Genomic DNA, 19,156 nt, shown 5'->3' with positions numbered 1-19,156 from the left:
TTATTTTGTTCTTCTGCTCCCAGACAACATTAGTGACTTTTGTTGGATTGGAGGGCAGGGGCGGCTCTAGCTTTTTTTCCACCCCAAGCACAGTAGGCAGGCTGCCTTTGGTGGCACGCCTGCGGGAGGTCCGCCAGTCCCACGACTTTGGCGTACCCGCCACTGAAACCGTGGGACCGGCGGACCTCCCATGGGCAAGCCGCCAAAGGCTGCCTGACTGCCGCCCTCATGGTGACCGGCAGGGCGTCCCCCACAGCTTGCCGCCCCAGGCACTTGCTTGGAGTGCTGGTGCCTGGAGCTGCCGCTGTTGAAGGGTATTGTTTATTTAGTTATTAAAAAGCAGTTTTTATTCCCAAATGCCATACTTAAAGGATGTATCCATCATGCCAGCTGTTTAGTGTTAACAGAAATAAAAAGATCAATAACTTGACACACATCTTATTTTAGTAAGTTTTATTCCTCAATTTTTAGTGAAAATGAATTAGATAGATTTTTTAAAATAAAAGCTTACATAGTTTGAACAAAATAAACCATGCAGATAAATGGGAGGAAAACATTTTTTCTTTCATACAGAAGAAGAGTGGAATCAGATAGATATAGTCCTATTGTCTGTAAATTGATGGAAACTCAGTACAAAAATCTTATAGATTCTGTTACATTCTTTCCAGATTATGTGCCATGAAATTACTGCCTTATAAACGGAATTGGGGAAACTGCAACAGAAAAGGCAACTGAGTAAACATAATTTAATTCTATCTCAAAATGCAGACAAATTAGTAGAAAATAGTAACTGTTTCCAAAAATAATACTGCAGTGACAAGTATTGTCCCCCTCCCTCCACACACACACACGGAATGATCTGAGGAATGGTAAATGTGAACATGCAAAGGTTTATAAGAATGTTGCTCCTGTCACGGAAGCACGGTAAAGAGATGGACATCAGTTTCTGACTTTTTACAGTGACTTATTAAGCTGTGGATTAAGAAATGAAGCCTGGATTCATTCATTTCAGTACAAATTGAACAACCTTAATGGTGCATGGTCTCCATTCTTACATTACAAAACAGAATATTTTCAAGCCCTGACGAACAGAAGAAGAGAGAAGTAGAAAAATTGACAATTTAAAGTGAAGTTATCTCAACCTCCATGAACTATGGACTTCTGGTATGCTATTGTGTTGGTGGCATAGGGTGTAAATTTCTTTTGTATGAAGATAGATATCAATTCTTAAATGTACATAGATATTCTGACATTGAACATTAGATTTTTGAGGGTCTTTTAATTTTTGTTTTTTAGCTCTAACCATTAAATACAGCAGATATGTAAAAGTAAAAGAGGAGGGGGGAAAATAGACGTCCACAGTCAATGTGTATGATTATGATAACTAATAATGTTTTATTAACAGCATGTTTTGCACGTGATGTATTGATAAGACTACAGGGTAAAGCTACATTTAAAAAAAAATTTGCATAGCCCTTAAAAATTTCACAACGTTGCCTTTGCAATTAGTTAACATTGCTGTAACATTTTTAAAAATGCTATGTATTAAATACAGAAAGTATCCAGGTAACACCACAAATATGGGTGCAAAAATTAGTTAATTCTCCCAAGCAACTGAAAGGTTTTTAAGAATGAGAACTGACATTAGGAATCCTGGGAACTTAAAAAAAAAAAAAAACCAAAAAAAACCCCACACATTGCCCAATGTAAATAGCCATTGTGTAGGGAAGGGGCAGAAAAAGGGGCACATGGTGGGGAAAAATAGTGACTGTCAAGGGCAGTGTTTCTCAATCTATTTACCATTGTGGGCCACATCCAATACTACCTGTTTGGCCCTGAGGATGTAACATGGGCTGTATCTCTGTGCTGATTGGGCTGCAAGCAGCCAATGGGCCACAGGTTGAGAACCACTGGTCAAGGAGATGGGAAATGGAGCCACCTGGGGTGCAAGTTTGAGTGAGATGGAAGAAGCTGTGCAAGGATGTGTATGGTCTGTGGGGTAGCAAGTCCATTCCTACTCAGCTAGCAGCCTCCATACAGACTCCTGTTTTGGAGGAATTTGTAATCATTTGAAAAGAGCTAAAGAAATTCTCAAAGCACTTTAAAATGGAGTTAAGATTGCGGATGTGCTTCACTAACTTAACAGAGGTAGGAAGCTTTACAACAATACTGTAGATTTTAAAAAGTACTTTTTAGAAAGTGAACAAATTAAAAACAAATAACAGCTGGGATGTATAAAAGTGGACACTGAGAGGTCTTCAAATAGCCTTAACTCTGGCCCAGGTTACTACCCTGAAATCAGAAATCAACCTTATCCATAAACTTCATAATTCCTCAACACTACCAGTCCTAGTGTAACAATATACACTCTAAGTAACATTATATAAAGTTCTACAGTTTAGTTCTATGAGTTTTGTCTATCAGAATTTACCGTTAGTGAAACCATTGATTTATATGATTATGTATGGTGGATGTCTGCAACTTAATACAAATAGGATAAACTAGATGGTACTTTTCAAAGTTAAATAACTTAATGGTTTAAAAAGCTGTTTTCCATGCTTACTGCTTAATGTGTTTGACCCACATTTAGTCACAACAGATTATCTGAAAGAAACAGGAAACACTACTTTTTAGATACTTTTTTTTAAAATTAAGCATTATTTCTTGTGAAGAAAAATGTATTTCATCTGACTAGTTTCATGCCATGTTTCAGCCCCATGTGAACAAAAGCAACTGTGTTGGAAACCCATGGAAAAAAATGGTTTAGGTTGGAAATGGCAAATTGCCCTTAACAATAGCAGTGCTGTGAATGCGTCACTAAATGAAAAGGTCCAAAAGTTTTCAGGTGCACCTCAACTGCTGCCAGTTTAGTGGAAGCAATCTGCCTTTCAGTTCTTGTAGGACAAGATTTGCTCGAGTGCTTTCCCTACTGCTAAAGCTTTCCCTTTGTGTGTAATATGGATGATTTAGAAGAAGCTGTGTCAGCACTGATTTATACATTGACAGCTAAGGATAATAAGATATGGGCAAACATACAGCTCACCCTTTTACAGATTAACCTGCAGACTGCATTAGGCAAATTTGATGGCATTAAAAGAATTTGCCAATTTGTCTGGAAACAATTTCTCTTTTGTGTTGTGTCAAGGGTAACATTTCATGCCATTGTACTAATTTAAATGGCTTTGATAAATTGTTCCAGAGGTTAGACAATAGTACTGTAGATATATTTTGCCTCTTTCAAATAAAAAGGCTATTAACATAATTGTTAAATGAAATTAATTAGTTAAAATTAAAATAGTTCTTTAGGAACATAGCTTTAAAGAAAAACACACTGCAGTACAAATATTGTGCCAAAATGATTAAACAATATGTTCAGGAAACTATATTTTGGTTTTAGTTTCTAGTAAACAGAAACACTATTCCAGTACAGCTACAATAGTATTGTGTTTTGTTTACTAGAAACTAAAACAAAAAATACATACGAAACTTCAGAGGCAATGTAAAAGTTGCTATATTACAATGAACAAAGATGTAATGATTTCTTACCCGAGTAAAGGGTTACCATAGATTCAGAAAAATCTCTGAAAGTGCTTTAGTAAAAGCCTTATTAGCTCTGATAGGTAGTATGTAATGAGAAACACAAGGGGCAAAGTTCGTTTGTATTATGCTCATATTCTTAGTATTGTTCAGCTGTGTAGAAACTGTATTTTGTATCTGAGTGGTTGTTAATTTCAGCAAAATGTGTATCTTTCTTTTTTTAGAGGAGTCATGTAGTATGTACTGTATTAATGTTTTGAGTTGAAAAAGTAATAACATCCTTCAGAGAAATTATTGTAAATTTTTCATAACTTAATACTTAAAGATTAATAATGTATGGGATGGCATTGCTGAGTTTTATTTCCAGAATTCAAGTGCTTCTTTATTACATCCTATCTGCATGTAATTACAAAGAACACAAACTATGCAAAAATCATACACTAAAGGTTATTGCAGAACAAATGTTAGATATATTTGAAGCAGAATTAAAGAGTGTAACTAAGCAAATGTGTATGCCTAGGACAATGTTGTTTCTTCATTTAGAACAATTCTAGAAGGAAACTGCCTTTAAAAACCCCTAAAAGTGGTCTCTTGCTCTTTCTTGCCAAGGATAGTGAAATTAACATGCAGCTGGTCTTCTCTGATAAATGGATTCTGTTAGGTCACTGAGGGGATGCATGTGACATTAAGTGATTTACAGTCCTTTACCTTAATGAAATTGTTTCAGTGAGATGACGCTGAGAGCTTTTAATGGATAGCTTTTCTTGATGTAATGAAATTGCATTCCTTTGGCATTTAATATAAGGTGCAGTTATTATTTACTGGAGCTTTCCCAGAGCTGCTGTTTTGCGCAGACAGTTCAGAACAAAAAGAGATTTCAGTGGCAGCATCAAGGCCAGAATGGCGTGTGACATTCTTAAGCAGATGAGTGTATTTGTGAGAGCGTTTCAGTTACTGTGGCCTAGCTACACAGACCCTTTAGGAGGCTTTCTTACACAGCGTTCACCTCTTTTACCTATACCCTCGTAATCTGTTTAACAGGCAACTGGATTACAACCAGATCAGCTGTATTGAAGATGGGGCATTTAGGGCTCTACGCGACCTGGAAGTGCTGTAAGTACTGCTTGTATCTCTTACTTTTAACGGGAGCTCAGTATCTAGGGAGTACTAATGTAAAAGCTTATCTGCTAGCTGCAGCCTGATGACAAAATGGTCTAGTGAAAAGATGTCTTAAAATAATCCACTGTGATGTGTTGTAAAATGGTAAATGCATATATAAAGGCATTTTATTTTGCTCACCCAGTAAAGCATTTCACAAAATAATCAGATGACATGTATTGTAAGAAAGAGACACTGCCTGAAAAAAAACTACTAATACATCCATTTATTTTTGTAAAATATTTTTCATTGTTGAAGTGCTACACACTTTAATATTGCTTTTGCTATGTAATCTGATGTAGATAACCTCTATCTATCTGCCTGTTTACCTATCTATATCAAAATGATAAATACCTTGAATACATTTGTGATGCTAACTGTTTTCATGAAGCTACTTTTTCAGTAAACAGAACTGTGATATCTGATATGTAGCCTGTCCATCCATTATTAAATGCTTTACAACTGATTTTTTTTATACACAACATATTTATGGCGTTGATTGAAGGATTGGGTTGCACATTGCCTTGCTTACTTTTTTCTCATGTTGAAATTGCTGTCAAATGAGGATAAAGGTAACAAAATAATCTACAATGACCCTTGACCTGAAAATAGTAACTATGATGAGTAAAAAGTCTAATTCCCAATGAATTTCAGGCGCAGGGTACATTCTTTAAATATTTCTTCTGTCATTCAAAGTGTCACATTCCTTGGTTACTTTTGTACATTTAAAGAAAGCAGGAGACTTTGTTCTCTATCAATAATAGTGCTTCTCTGGATGTCGTTTTAAATCACCCTTGCTTCAGACAACTTGGAAACCCAAAGCTAAATTAAATTGGTGGGAGGAGAGAGCTTTAAGTCTTACCTTAATTTTTGTTAGAAATTATGTAAACTCAAGAAGCTGTTCTGAGACCACACATTATCTTTTTATGACTAGAATCCAAAGGATAAAATGTGAGTAAATTAGGGAAAAGGTAGCAGTTATTCAGCAGCTATTGAGCTAATCTATGATTATTATGAGTGGATAGTTGTGACTATTTGTTTTTAATTTTGAATATTTTAATCACATTTCTTGGTTTTACGTCATTAGAGTTGAGTAACCAGATAACCCAAATGTTGCTTTGTCTTTTTAAAAATGTATTAAAATACACTGCTTATTTGATATTAACATATGCGAATTGTAAAGTGTATAAATGGTTTGTCAGCAATACCTGATGTACTGTGTGATTTTTATCCTCACTTTCCAAGGAACTCACCTGTATCACAGGGTAACTTATATTTTCACAGTGCTGGTTAGGGCGATTATCATCTTACCTTACTTTAAATATATAGCCTCTTTTAACAGTGCATTTTATAAATGTCCAAAAGAAATTAATTTTGAATGTGTATTTTAATTAAATCAAATATTATTTGTGCTGCTTTACTGCCATTATTTTTACTGATCAAATCTGGTAAAAATTCCCATAGATTTCATTGGGCACAGAATCAAAACCGTATAAATTAGTAGTATTGCCCCACAAAGGCAAGTAATCTTGCAGTACTTTGTGCCTGAATATACCTTCACAGCAGGAATATTGTCTAATAAATAAATAAAAGTTAAAAAAAAAAAAAAAAGATATCCAGGTCAGTCAATAGCCTAATGTACATTGAATAATTAGCAAAGCTAAATATATTGGTTTTGCATTTGATTGGATTTATTCTGTCTGTATGAATATTGTGCATGGAATGCGTATCTTCTATCAAAATACAAGTGTATAATAGAGCTTTTAGTATGTCCTGTACCCTGGTTGAATCGTATTTTAAAATTTTTGATCAAGTGACAGGTCTTGTACAGTTCTGAACAAAAGAAACCAAACTTTCCATCATTGAAATACTTTGGTAACATTGTGGAGGTTCAGAGGTTATTATAATTAAAGGGATGCAGTCAACATGAAATCTAGACAATTCAAAAGAAGAGTTAAAAGTAGTTTCAGGTACTACTACTGGCAGTGAATCCTCAAGAAAATTTCTATGGCTTTCAGTCAAATTTCCTATTTTTAAAAATGTTTTTCTCTCCGCTGCAGCTGTGTGACTGAAGCAAATGTGGGAAACTGACTATGCAGGGGTGATCCTGGCAATTCACACAATGCTGTTAAATTCAAAAAGTAAACAAACTGCAAAAATAGAAACATATTTTCTTTAATCTCTTTTTCAGCCATCAGAATTTTGGGGGTAATGTGTAACAGTAGGTGAAAATATTTCAGATAGAACTATGATTTTTTGTTTTAAATTGGAAGTGTCCCTTTAATGAAAGCCACAGATTTGGGTTATTAGATGGAATTGTTTATGGTTTAATCCATTAAGTTACTACTAGCTACTGTTTTGCTGTACTCCAGCAAATAAATCCATAGAATTAAATTGGTGCAATATAAGGGGAATACAAGAACAGTCAAAGAAAGAAAGAATGAGTTAAATAACCAAACACCAGAAATACAATATTGATCATTAAAAAATCTGTTCTATTTAAGTAGTATAAGAACTACATAAATGTTCACTGGTTTGCATTTCCTTTTTTAAAAAGATGTACCTTTGAAGTCACCCATTAATAAGTCATGCAGGGAGAGTCATAGGAACTGTATATTTTTCATTTGTACATTGTGACAGAGAATCTCATAAAGACAGTGACCATATCAACATTTTAGACCCTTTTCTGGCAGTCTCACCTTTGCACTAGCCCTATGCAAAATGTCACTTTTTTCAAGTAGGGCACATGTCCTTGTCATCTTTTTTTTCCTTTCTTCCTGATTCTACTCCTCTTTGGTTTCTGTACCCCTCAGGGCACACAGAGGCGTTACCTTGTGTGGGGGTAAAGAGAACATTTAGGAACAGAAATCAGTAAGCACACAGAGATAAATTTGCAACACATTGCACCAGAAATTAACTCACATAGCTACCATTAAAGCTAATTGGAGGCGCTCAACCTGATTCCATTCATGGTGCTGGCAGTTTACCCTTGTGTGTTTCAGAAGTACTTAGTGCTTTTAATTAAAAAGTCTTGAGAAACCAGCACAAATTATACAAATTATGCTTCATGTTTTAAAAAAATACAACTGAAACATTTGCTTTTTCAAAAAGGAGCGCAAAGATTTAGCCAATGGAATTCTCAGTTCATTAGAGTTGATTAGCTAAAGCACAAAATAACATTCTGAAAATGTATTCCATGCTGTTCAAATGAACAAGTTGTAAGACAAAAGTATGGGGGAATATTAACTCTTTAAATCATATTGCTCTCTTTCTTGTTCTGGAGTCAAGCTTGTCTTCTTTTTATATCAAACTAAAGATAATAGTTAAATGCAAGATATTTCATAAAGTTTTCATACATTATTACTCATTATCTTTGCAATTAATGTATGCTAAGACAACTCTTTGCTAACCAAGTATTTATTTACTTAGATTTATTCACTGTGCCTGTACCAAGTTGTAAGCACATTGCACAACATACATAGAACTATTCTGGTAAAATATTAAGGCTCCCAAGAGGTCCATACCTTATAGAGAACAAGTCACCTAAAATCATGATGCAACTCTCCATGGCAACTACCAACCCCATCTCCCACATAGCATCAGTAAGCCTCCGTGTCATCCTTCCCAGGAAAACCTGGGCCAGGTGGATCTTGCAGCATGTGTTCAAAGTGATCAAATCTGGGCCCTGAGGAACCAGAGAGTGAAGTGAATTCCAGAACCAGGGATCCCTCTCTGAGAATGTCCTGCCACCAGCTATCTCCTGCTTTATGCTAGGATGGCATTCCCACCTTTAATTTGCAATGACTGACAGGGAGACAGCCTTTCAGATAGCTGGGGTTTGAATCACTTGGGATATAAAGGTCAAATGCCAACACTTCATCTGGAATCCATTGGCAGCCAAGGCGGCTCACACAGCACAGGTGTAAACGCTCTTTTTCTGAAATCCCGCTTTTAAAAAGCAGGACCCTGCATTCTACACCAGCTGTATCTTCTGCAAAATCATAGCAAATTTGTATCTCAAGTAATACCATCTGATTTTCTTCAGAAATTTTTGGACAATATCTGGAATCCTGATAACTTCAGCATGCTTAGTTGAATCTTTTTGTATTTTGCAGCACTCTCAACAATAACAACATCACTCGACTTTCAGTGGCAAGTTTCAACCACATGCCCAAACTCAGAACCTTGTAAGTAGTCCCGATGACAATAGCTGTCTATTCTGTTAATCTATTGTGTTCTAGTATGTTCACCACTTCACTATTTCTACACAAGTTTTACTAGTGGTTCTGAAAAGGCATCTAGATGGATTTGGGGGCAAGAAAGGGAAAAAGTGCAACTCCAAGATCTCTAGGTTGAGATCCACTCCAGCAGCATAAGGGCACTATGTGAGTCAATTGCAGAGAAATCTTTGATGTGAAATTAACAAACCCCCCAACCCAAGGGAAGTAAGTGAGACCCATGAACTACAGACCCTTGTGTCAGTTATGCAAGGTGTTGGGGCCACTGGATCCACAGAAATGCAGCTGCCATGGCCATTTCTCTATCCTGCCACAAATTGCAGCAATGCCCTCCACACCATAAATGAGTTTCATCATCTAGAGAAGAAGGGAGAGACTACTCTGCACATTATAACTTAGGGTGACCAGACAGCAAATGTGAAAAATTGGGACAGGGGTCGGGGGTAATAGGAGCCTATATAAGAAAAAGAACCAAAATTAGCACTGTCCCTATAAAATCGGGACATCTCGTCACCCTATTGTAACTATATCTAAAAATAGGTGCTTTTGAAAGTGGAAAAAAATGTTTTACTTTGAGCTATTCAATAGGTCACATTTCATTTAAGAATACGGAAGAATCTTTGATTGGCTGTCAGATGTGATAAATGGGAAATCTTTATGCTTTTATGACTGCACTGCTAGCAGACCTAATTAAACTAAACTGGCTCTCCAACATTCTTTATAACAAAAAATTATAGCATCAACTGGTAGTGCTGTTATAATTAAGGTTGTGTCAGCATTTACATTAAGGCCTCAATTTTTAGCAGTTATGACTGAAACATAAGCATATGCTTCAGGCTACTAAAGTGAAACAAAGAAACTATTCATTCAAGTTCTAGCCTTTTTTTAAGTTTATGCAAAAAACTGAGTATGGCTTTTTTAAAAACATGCAATTGTTTTAAAATAATAATAATTATTATTATTATAATGAATAATGTAATATTTTAGGGCCTGATCCTGAGCTCCCTTTCCAGGCAGAACTCCCACTGAAGTGAAAAGTGGGTGAAATTGAAAGTAAATGCGATGCTTGCTTGAAAACAAAAAAAAAGGTCAATATTTTTTCAAGATCAGGTCCTAGGTTCATCCAGTGGTTCTTAAACTGTGTAGTCCATGGACTGCCAGTGGTCCGTGTTGTATTTATAATGTATTCTGACTGTGGACCTAGGGTTGCCAGGCATCCGGTTTTTGACCAGGTTCAGGGTGCAGGCGCTTACTTCAGGCGGCTCCCGGTCAGCGGCACAGCAGGGCTAAGGCAGGCTCCCTGCCTGCTCTGGCTCCACGCAGTTCCTGGAAGCAGCCAGCATGTCCCTGCAGCCCCTAGGTGGAGGGGCAATCAGGGAAGCTCCGTGTGCTGTCCCTGCCCCCCAGCACTGGCTCCGCAGCTTTTATTGGTCGGGAACCACAGCCAATGGGCGCTGTGGCAGCCCATCCGCCTAGGAGGAGCAGGACATGCTGGCAGTTTCTGGGAGCCACGCGGAGCTAGGGCAGGCATGGAGCCTGCTTTAGCCCCGCTGCACTGCTGACTGGGAGCCGCCTGAGGTAAGCACCTGAACTCCCTCCCTCCGGCACCCCAACCCTCTGCCCCTGGCTGGAGCTCCCTCCCATACTCTAACTCCTTCCGAGTCTGCACCCCAACCCCCTGCCCCAGCCCTGATCCCCCTCCTTCACCCCAAACCCCTCATCCCTGGCCTCATCCCAGAACCCACACCTCCAGCTGGAGCCCCTTCCCACACCCCAGCCTCCTGTCCCAGAACTGAGCTCCCTCCCGCACCCAAACTCCCTCCTGGAGCTCTCACTCTGCACCCTAGCCCCCTGCCCAAGCCCTGAGCCCCTCCTGCACCCCAAACCACTCATCCCTGGTCCCTCCCTGGAGCCCACATCCTCTCCCGCATTCCAACCCCCTGTCCCAGCCCTGAGCACCTTCCTTCACTCTGAACCCTTTGGCCCCAGTCTGGAGCCCCTTCCTGCACCCCTAATCCCCAGCCCCATCCTACAGCCCGCATCCCCAGCCAGAGCCCTCCCCACACACACCCCATCCCCTTGCCCAGCCTATACCCCCTCCCACACGCCAAGCCCCTGCCCGACCCAGTGAAAGTGAATGAAGGTGAGGGAGAGCGAACGACAGAGGGAGTGGGGATGGAGTGAGTGGGGGCAGGGCCTCAGAGAAGGGGCGGAATGTCAGGGAAGGGGCGGGGCAGGGTTGTTCGATTTAGTGAGATTAGAAAGTTGGCAACCCTATGTGCACCTGAAGGCATAAGTGTCTATTGGTTCAATAAATACCTCACTATATATATTTATTTAAACATGGCATTTAGGCAATAGACGATAAGAGTGATTTTAGTCTTTTGCAAACTTGCATAAAAAATTTTGTGGGATGGTTGTTCAGCTTAAAATTTATTATATAAACAAAAGAAAGTCAACACAGAATGCCCTCCATTATAACTGTGACATTTAGCTGTAACAATAAATAGCCAGATGACAATTCAAAAGAGAGATTTGTCACTCTAATTCCACTTACACTGATATTACACGTGTAACTGCATTGCCTTCAGTGGAGTTACTGTTGGGTTTGCACTGATGTAAGCAAGTGCAGAATCAGACACTATGTCCTTACCCAGTGCTGGCTATGTATTGCATGCATCATATTGTACGCTATATCTCTCTGCTACAATACCCACACATCATAAAAAATAGTTAAGGAAAAGACATCAGTTTTAACTTTAATTTTTAGTCCTCTGTGAATGGAAATAAGAATCAATTAAATCATCTTGCTTTTGTTGGTTGTTTCCACAGCCTTGATGTTACTTAAATGGGTTTTTAGTGGGTTAATTAGCTTTGTCAGCTGAGTTGTATTTTTTTAATATCCATTACAATTATTTGCTTAGAATTGAGCACATTAGCTAAAAAGGACTAAAATGATATTACTCTGTTATGGATGATTCTGGGAGTAAGGTTTTGATTTATAGCTTTGAATGTCCTTTTCTTTAGTTTGAAAAAACATAAAACCCAGGCTGAAGTAATTTACCTAATTTAGTGGATACATTTGTCAGATATTTTATCAATGGCAAAGTGCTTTTTGGCACTTGGCAAGGAGCCATGATCTTGTGTAGGTCTCTGCCAACAGAGAGGCAACTTACTTAATTACTTCACTCACTGCCATTTGGTCTTTTAATTTCAGGCATTGCTTTGAATATGGGTCCCTAGGAGCCAAAAGCAGCTAATCCCCTTTTCTGTGATTAAACAAAAGGAGAGAAAATCAGGAAGGGATGTGAAAGAAGGTGTTTTATATTGCATTATTATTCTGTCTTGTTCAGCAGCAAAATGAATATGACCTGCTAAAAGGATTTTGCAAGTAGTTTCTATAGAGACTAATAACAGCCAGACTTACTGATATCTCTAATTGGAAGCCAAATCTTTTATTAGCTTTTTTTGTTGTTGTCAGTATATTACTGTGATAAACCAGTCTACTTTAGACTTTTTTGATTTATTGGCCTTTTGTACAGAGCTAAGCTAAAGAATTCAAGAGCTGTTTTCAAACTCTGGTGTATTTGCTTTTCTCTTTTAGGAGAGAGGGAAGAAACTGTAGATACTCAATTTTGTGATAGCAAACCTAGTTTCTTATTAAACTAATTAGACCAACCTAAAAAGGCTTTTTGCTACTTAAATGTTAATAAATGAACTTACATGACTCTCTAGCTTCAAATGAAAAATTTAAAAGATCGATTCCTCATTAAGGACTTTGTATTAGTAAATCTTCCAGATCTGCAAAACTCTGTCACTCAGGTTTTTTGCTCATTTAAACATATTGACTTGTTTCCTCTCATTCAGTCGACTTCACTCAAATAATCTCTACTGTGATTGTCACCTGGCCTGGCTATCCGATTGGCTGCGGCAGCGACCCCGCGTTGGCCTGTACACACAGTGTATGGGCCCATCCCACCTGAGGGGGCACAATGTAGCAGAGGTTCAAAAACGAGAATTTGTCTGCAGTGGTAAGGGAAACAAGTTCTGCAACCGAGTTCTGATTTAATGCATGTTTAACACCAGTCTAACAGAGATTGTAATGATATGCACTGTACGCTGTTTCTAGCTCTGCAGAGTCTAAAAATGTTGTTTGAAAACCTAGTCAGTTATTTTGGAGATATACATGGCTCTAATGTGGGTAATTGTGTTCCTATGTACTTTATGTAAATGATTCATGTACACACACACACACACACACACACACACACACACACACACACACAATACAGAGCAACACTATATAGGTACCTTTCTAAAAACAAATATTTGGAGATGGGTGACTACGAAAATGAAATCTAAATGTTCATTTTGAAACAGTCAGGTAGCTTTCTATATGGAATGACTCTGTTCTTTTTAATTTACAGACTCTTCGTTCCCTACTTCAGTATTTTCCACAGTTTTCATAAACTCCCCACTCCCCAAAGAACCCCTTTTGGAATACCATTTGTATGCTTTAGCAACTCTGGTTGTTTTCTGAAGTGAAATAATGAAATGACTAACAGTTCAGTACTAACCACTTTTTCTTTATTCATTTTTCCCCCTTTATTCATAGATGAGGAAGAAGGCAAGTTCATGTTTCTTTTTTTAATAGTTTTAGACTTGGATTGAAAAATATCTGTAAACTTTGGTTAATGTTTCTGGTTCCCCAAATTCTTAAGAACAATAGCATATGTGCAACTGTATCTGCCATATTTAAACCCTGATCTGGGAGTTTTACTGTGTGTCCAGCAGAGCCTCATTGATGTTGATAGAGTACCACACAAGCATCAGGATCTATCTATATAAATCTTGTAGGACTAAGGCTTAATGAGTGCATTGCTAACTTGAGTATAATGCCTCTTTGCTCCACAAATTCTGCATTTGGGTGCATGTGCAGGGATCTCAGTGAAACCCTGTTCGTTCACCTGAGAATTTGTCTTTAAGTGAATATCTCTGAACATTCCCATTGTAAATCCCTATTTTGGGGGATTTATAACTTTTCACCTTGATATACATGTCTTAGCCCTGGATCAATTTATTTTTATTTAATAAAATCAATTTGAATATTTTTTTTACATTAGGAATGTAACAACAGTAACATAGGTATATTGGTTTTAGTTGCCTGTTTGCTCTCTTGTAACTCCAGAATAATGCTGAAATTTAGATATTGTAAACTGCTAGTTTTTTTTGTTAGTGTAATTTTTAAAAAATGGATCAGGTAAAGTTTGAAATACTGAAGATGCAGAACAATTAGTTTCTAATTGCCAGTAGAGCATGTTTCTAGGTGAAAGTATGACATTAGAGAATAGAGAAGGACATGTTAGTCAAACTATTTTCTGTGGGTTACAAAATTTTCTCCAACTTTCAAAAACAAAAACAAACGAACAACAAAAACCTCCCTAGTTTCTCACCCTTCTGAATTTAAATAGCTACAGTAATGAAATTTACAGACTATACTGGGGGATGTGCAATTTATGCATTTTCAGTAATATGTCTAAATTATAGTTCATGATCTACTTTCTGAATATTACATTTAAGTATAGTGAATATAAATGCCAACCTTGATAACATAGGGCACAATGAACTTAGAAACTATTTAGTTATGAATTACAGCAATATGAGTCAAGATGAGGGGTGATCAGGATTTTGTGGGGTATTGGCTGAAATAACACAAAGGATCAAATCTTGATTCCATGGAAGCCAATGGCAAAACTCCCACTGAACTGTATTGGGTCATGGGGTCACTGGAAATGCTTTTGGATTCTAGGTATATTGTCACAGGAGAAAAAAGCATCTTCATCAGGTATATAATATATACATTGAAAGGAAATTTTTAAATAAGTATCTATGCAATAGAATTTACCTGCTCAGGAGGTGTTTTTGGTTTTTGTGGGACAGTTCATTCATTTCCATTAACAATTTGTATTTAATACTATTATAAAACAAAAGAAATGGATCAGTGATACTTAGAGATATTTAAATCCACAAAAGAAAAAAAATGGTTGAAAATCTTGACTGATACCATATCTTCAGTGTATTTCATTTTGCCCAGATATTTTTGAGCAATAAGCTGTTTTTGGAACATATGAATGTTAACTAAGCTAAGAAATTTTGAAAGCAAGAGTTAAAGCTGTAAATCTGAATTTTCTCTTCCATGCTCTTCAAGTTAGTTCAATATGCAGGTATTATTCAGATAATCTAATTAATGTGCAGGTGTTATTCAGATTAATTAATGTAGCTCAAAGTAACTGATTTTGTAGCCATGTTTATTCTAAGAGCTCTGTCTGTTGTTTTGTAGGGAAGGGAGAAAGAGGATTGTTCACTGTTGGAATGATCTAGACTTCTTCTATTTGACTATTCTGCAGTTTTAGAAGAAGCAATTTGTTTTCTGTTCCAGGTCATCAGTCTTTTATGGCTCCCTCCTGCAGCGTCTTGCATTGTCCTACTGCATGTACCTGTAGTAACAACATTGTTGACTGTCGTGGGAAAGGCCTTACTGAGATCCCAACCAATCTTCCAGAAACTATTACTGAAATGTAGGTTATCTTGCTTTTTTGCCATTAACTTGCAGAAATGTAGTGTTCCCTCTATCTACTTACATTTATTTGCTCTGGTAAGTAATATACGGTATAGGAAGAGTGTTTTAGAATATACCAGAAATAAAAATATTTGGTGTGTAGGAAACAATTTATTATAGTCTTGTATTTTCAGTTATAGGTTCATTACAGGGACACTAGTCACAGAACTGTTTTTAAGATTGCAATCAGAATGGTCTTAAAATGGGGCATAAATGATGTTATTTCTAAACCTAAGTAGCCTTTCAACACAGACAACACACCACAACCTTACCTTTGCCCCCTTAGGTGCCTTCCTTCAGTCATCCCTTTTAACAAACCACCTATTCCCAGTGCAATAAATCACTACACCAGATATCCATAACTAGTTGTGCTTGGGAGTAAGTAGCTGGTAAAGGAGTATCCTCAAAAAGGCGAATTTAGAGGGCAGATTTAAGGTTGAGGAATGTGGTCTGTGTTGTAGTTGTAGTAGCGATAAAAGATGTGCCTGTGGGGGAGGAGTGGATAATATGTACTGTTAAAGTGGCTTATCTTTTCGTATGTTATAAAGGATGAGTATTTTTGGACTATAAAACTACTTTTAATATCAGCATTTGGTTTGTATGAATATACATGCTGTATAAATTACAAAACTGAATTCAGTTGTCTGACACAGAGCCAGGTGACCTAAAATAGTTTTGTTGTTTTGCTCTACTGGCAAGTCAGTTGTTCTTGCCAAAAACTATTAACGGGTTATCCAATAACTAAAACAGAGCCACCAGACTCCATGATTTAAAATAGAAAAGCCACAGCAGAGGGTTACTCTCCTGGTGCAGTACTTTTCCAGTAAGACCCTGTATAGGAAGTGAGATTTTTAATTGTATTCTACACTGCATAGAAGAATGTACTTCTAATGTTTTCCACACATATCAGTAGAAGAAATATTATGTTTTGATTCTCCTTCAAGTTCATGTGCACATGTGCATTCCACTCTTGGTATCTGTGTGCCCAGTGCGTGGCCATCAGTATCCGTGGAATGGAGATGTGCAACACATCTTGAAGAACAGCAGTTACTGAACAGGTTAGTATCTTTTTTTTATAAAAAGAGGAAAACTCATATGAAAAGAATATGAATTATTATAAACATATACTTGTTAACAATACAAATTATTTTCTTTTAGAAGTATTAAAAAGAGAAATTGGAAGATATACAAGATAAAGGAACTATCTTCAAATTTTCTTGGTGTTCACAAATAAAAATATTTGTGAACACTCTCAGAAACAGGACACCCACAGATTTGCTTAATTATGCTCTGAGTAAAAAATAACTTTAAAAAAAAGTGTTTAAAGCAGATAGGTGGAGCAGAAACTATTGAGGCAATTTACATTGACCTTTATCCAACATGCAATGCCGCTGCAGTAAAAGTAACTGAATTTGCAACACTCCATGCAAGAAAAATATTTTTCAGTATATAAAAATTATTTATACAGAAATAGTTAGTTTCTAGAAAAATCATTGTATTATAGGGTTTAGTAGGACCTCACAGGAAGGAACGATCAGTTGCACACTGATCAGTTGCACATACAAAATGGGAAATGACTGCCCAGGCAGGAGTACTGCGGAAAGGGATCTGGGGGTCATAGTGGACCACAAGTTAAATATTAGTCAACAGTATAACGCTGTTGTAATAAAAAGTGAACATCATTCTGGGATGTATGAGCAGGAGTGTTGTAAGCAAGACCCAAGAAGTAATTCTTCTGCTCTACTCTGTGCTGATTAGGCCTCAGCTGGAGTATTGTGTCCAGTTCTGGGCACCATATTTCAGGAAGTATGTGGAGAAATTGGAGAGTCTCCAGAGAGGAGCAACAAAAATTATTAAAGTTCTAGAAAACATGACCTATGAGGGAAGATTGAAAAAATTAGGTTTATTTAGTCTGGAAAAGAGAAGACAGAGGGGACATAACAGTTTTCAAGTACGTAAAGGGTTGTAACAAAGAGGAGGAAGAAAAAATGTTTTTCTTAACCTCTGAGGATAGGACAAGAAGCAATGGGTTTAAATTGCAGCAAGGGAGGTTTAGGTTGGACGTTAGGAAAAACTTCCTAACTGTCTGGGTGGTTAAGCACTGGAATAAATTGCCTAGGAGGGTTGTGGGATCTCCAGCATTAGAGATTTTTAAGAGCAGGTTAGACAAACACCTGTCAAGAATGGTCTAGATAATACTTAGTCCTGCTATGAGTGCCGGGGACTGGACTAAATGACCTCTTGAGGTCCCTTCCAGTTCTGTGATTCTATGAGCAATGTCACTCTGCTAATAGCACTGGGTATTGGATCCCAGTGTCAACATTTTCCATTTTGAACGTCATCTCTGGACAGCCTACATTTATACCCATGAAAATTCATTATCTTCAAAGGTGTGATTAAAGGAAGAATTTGCTCTAGTCTGTGTTATATATGTAAATATATATCATATAGCTACCATGTTGCTGCTGGTTTTAAAAGCATAGTAGCTGCATAAGGGCGCAGTACAGGCAGTTGAAGAAATAATAGCATTCCTACCTCAGAATGCGCATAATCTTGGATCTGTTCAAATGCAGTACACGAACACATAAAACATGTCAAAGCAGAAGTTTGAGCTGTTTTAACTAGAACAGAAATACATCAATTTAATTTAATGTCATGAGAAAGGTGCTTTGGTTAGTGGTTGAATGTTATACTAAGAATCAGGATTTTGAGAAGTGTTTTTGAGGTACAGATAGAGCACACTTAGCACCCAGTATTTGGGAAAGGACTTCAACTGCAGAAGGCAGCACGACAGAAGGCACGACGACAAAGGGGGTAGCAAAGTGAGAGGAGTGCAGTTGGGGGAACAAGAAGATATAGGGGCACAGAAGTAACTGGAGGAGGAGATGCAAAGGGCTCTGTAAGTAAAGAATTAACTCAATGGAAGGATCAGAGTGCACAGTGGAGGAATTCATGAGGACATAGTCCTAGTGTCATGACAAGAATAGTATCTTTACTGCTTTGTTTTGTATAGATTGAAGAAGGGAAGAGGTGAGAGAGTGGAGGCCAGACAGGAAGAGATTTCCATAGTTTAAGTGAGATATGTTCAGATTTCTGTGGGCATGTCTACACTGCATACTAAGCTCAGTGGACCCAGGCTTGTGGACTTGGAGTTTCCAAACCCGTGCTTAAACATACACACTGCAATGTAAACTTGGGTTTACAGTTCCTGGACCAGAGTCTCACAGCCATGCTAACATGTCCACACTGCACTACGCTACCCTTCTGACTCAGGTCTGAGGCTTACCCTTCGTCCACACTGCAAAATGGCAGGGCTTGGACCCAAGTCACAGTGGGATTTGGGCTCTGACCAACCCTCCTCTAGCAGGGTTCTGAGTGCTTGCTGACCTGAGTCAGACTGATTTCTGTGTGGACAGAAGGGAGGCTTGGGCTCCAACTGGTTCCAGTTTTAAATATGTTCCTTTTTAAATGTAATTAATTGTTTGCTTGTTCCTGTGAGAAGATAGGAATTCACAGTTTACTTTAGCGTTTATCATTTTGTTTATCGCTATTGTACATCTCTTATTCTGCTCTTCTGTAAACTGAACATTCAAAGTCTTTTCAA

General features: G+C 37.7%; 1 protein-coding gene across 6 annotated transcripts in view; it reads left to right on the top strand.

Moving 5' to 3' along the window:
* The window catches only part of SLIT2 (slit guidance ligand 2), a 398,427-nt gene that overhangs the window by 249,417 nt on the left and 129,854 nt on the right, over positions 1 to 19,156 (top strand). For 4 of the 6 annotated variants that reach the window (XM_039541397.1, XM_039541395.1, XM_039541394.1 and 1 more), the window contains exons 6-10: positions 4,579 to 4,650; positions 8,811 to 8,882; positions 12,801 to 12,964; positions 13,549 to 13,560; positions 15,373 to 15,511. In XM_039541397.1, coding sequence (XP_039397331.1) covers positions 4,579 to 4,650; positions 8,811 to 8,882; positions 12,801 to 12,964; positions 13,549 to 13,560; positions 15,373 to 15,511 — 459 coding nt within the window. The remainder of the gene's footprint in view (positions 1 to 4,578; positions 4,651 to 8,810; positions 8,883 to 12,800; positions 12,965 to 13,548; positions 13,561 to 15,372; positions 15,512 to 19,156) is intronic. The other 2 variants (XM_039541399.1, XM_039541396.1) reach the window with 1 other exon arrangement.

The sequence above is a fragment of the Mauremys reevesii genome, linkage group 5 (genome assembly GCF_016161935.1).
Source record: "Mauremys reevesii isolate NIE-2019 linkage group 5, ASM1616193v1, whole genome shotgun sequence".
In the NCBI taxonomy this organism is placed as follows: Eukaryota; Metazoa; Chordata; order Testudines; family Geoemydidae; genus Mauremys; species Mauremys reevesii.
The sequence above is the reverse complement of the archived record's forward strand: the minus strand, read 5'-3'. Positions and strand labels throughout refer to the sequence as shown.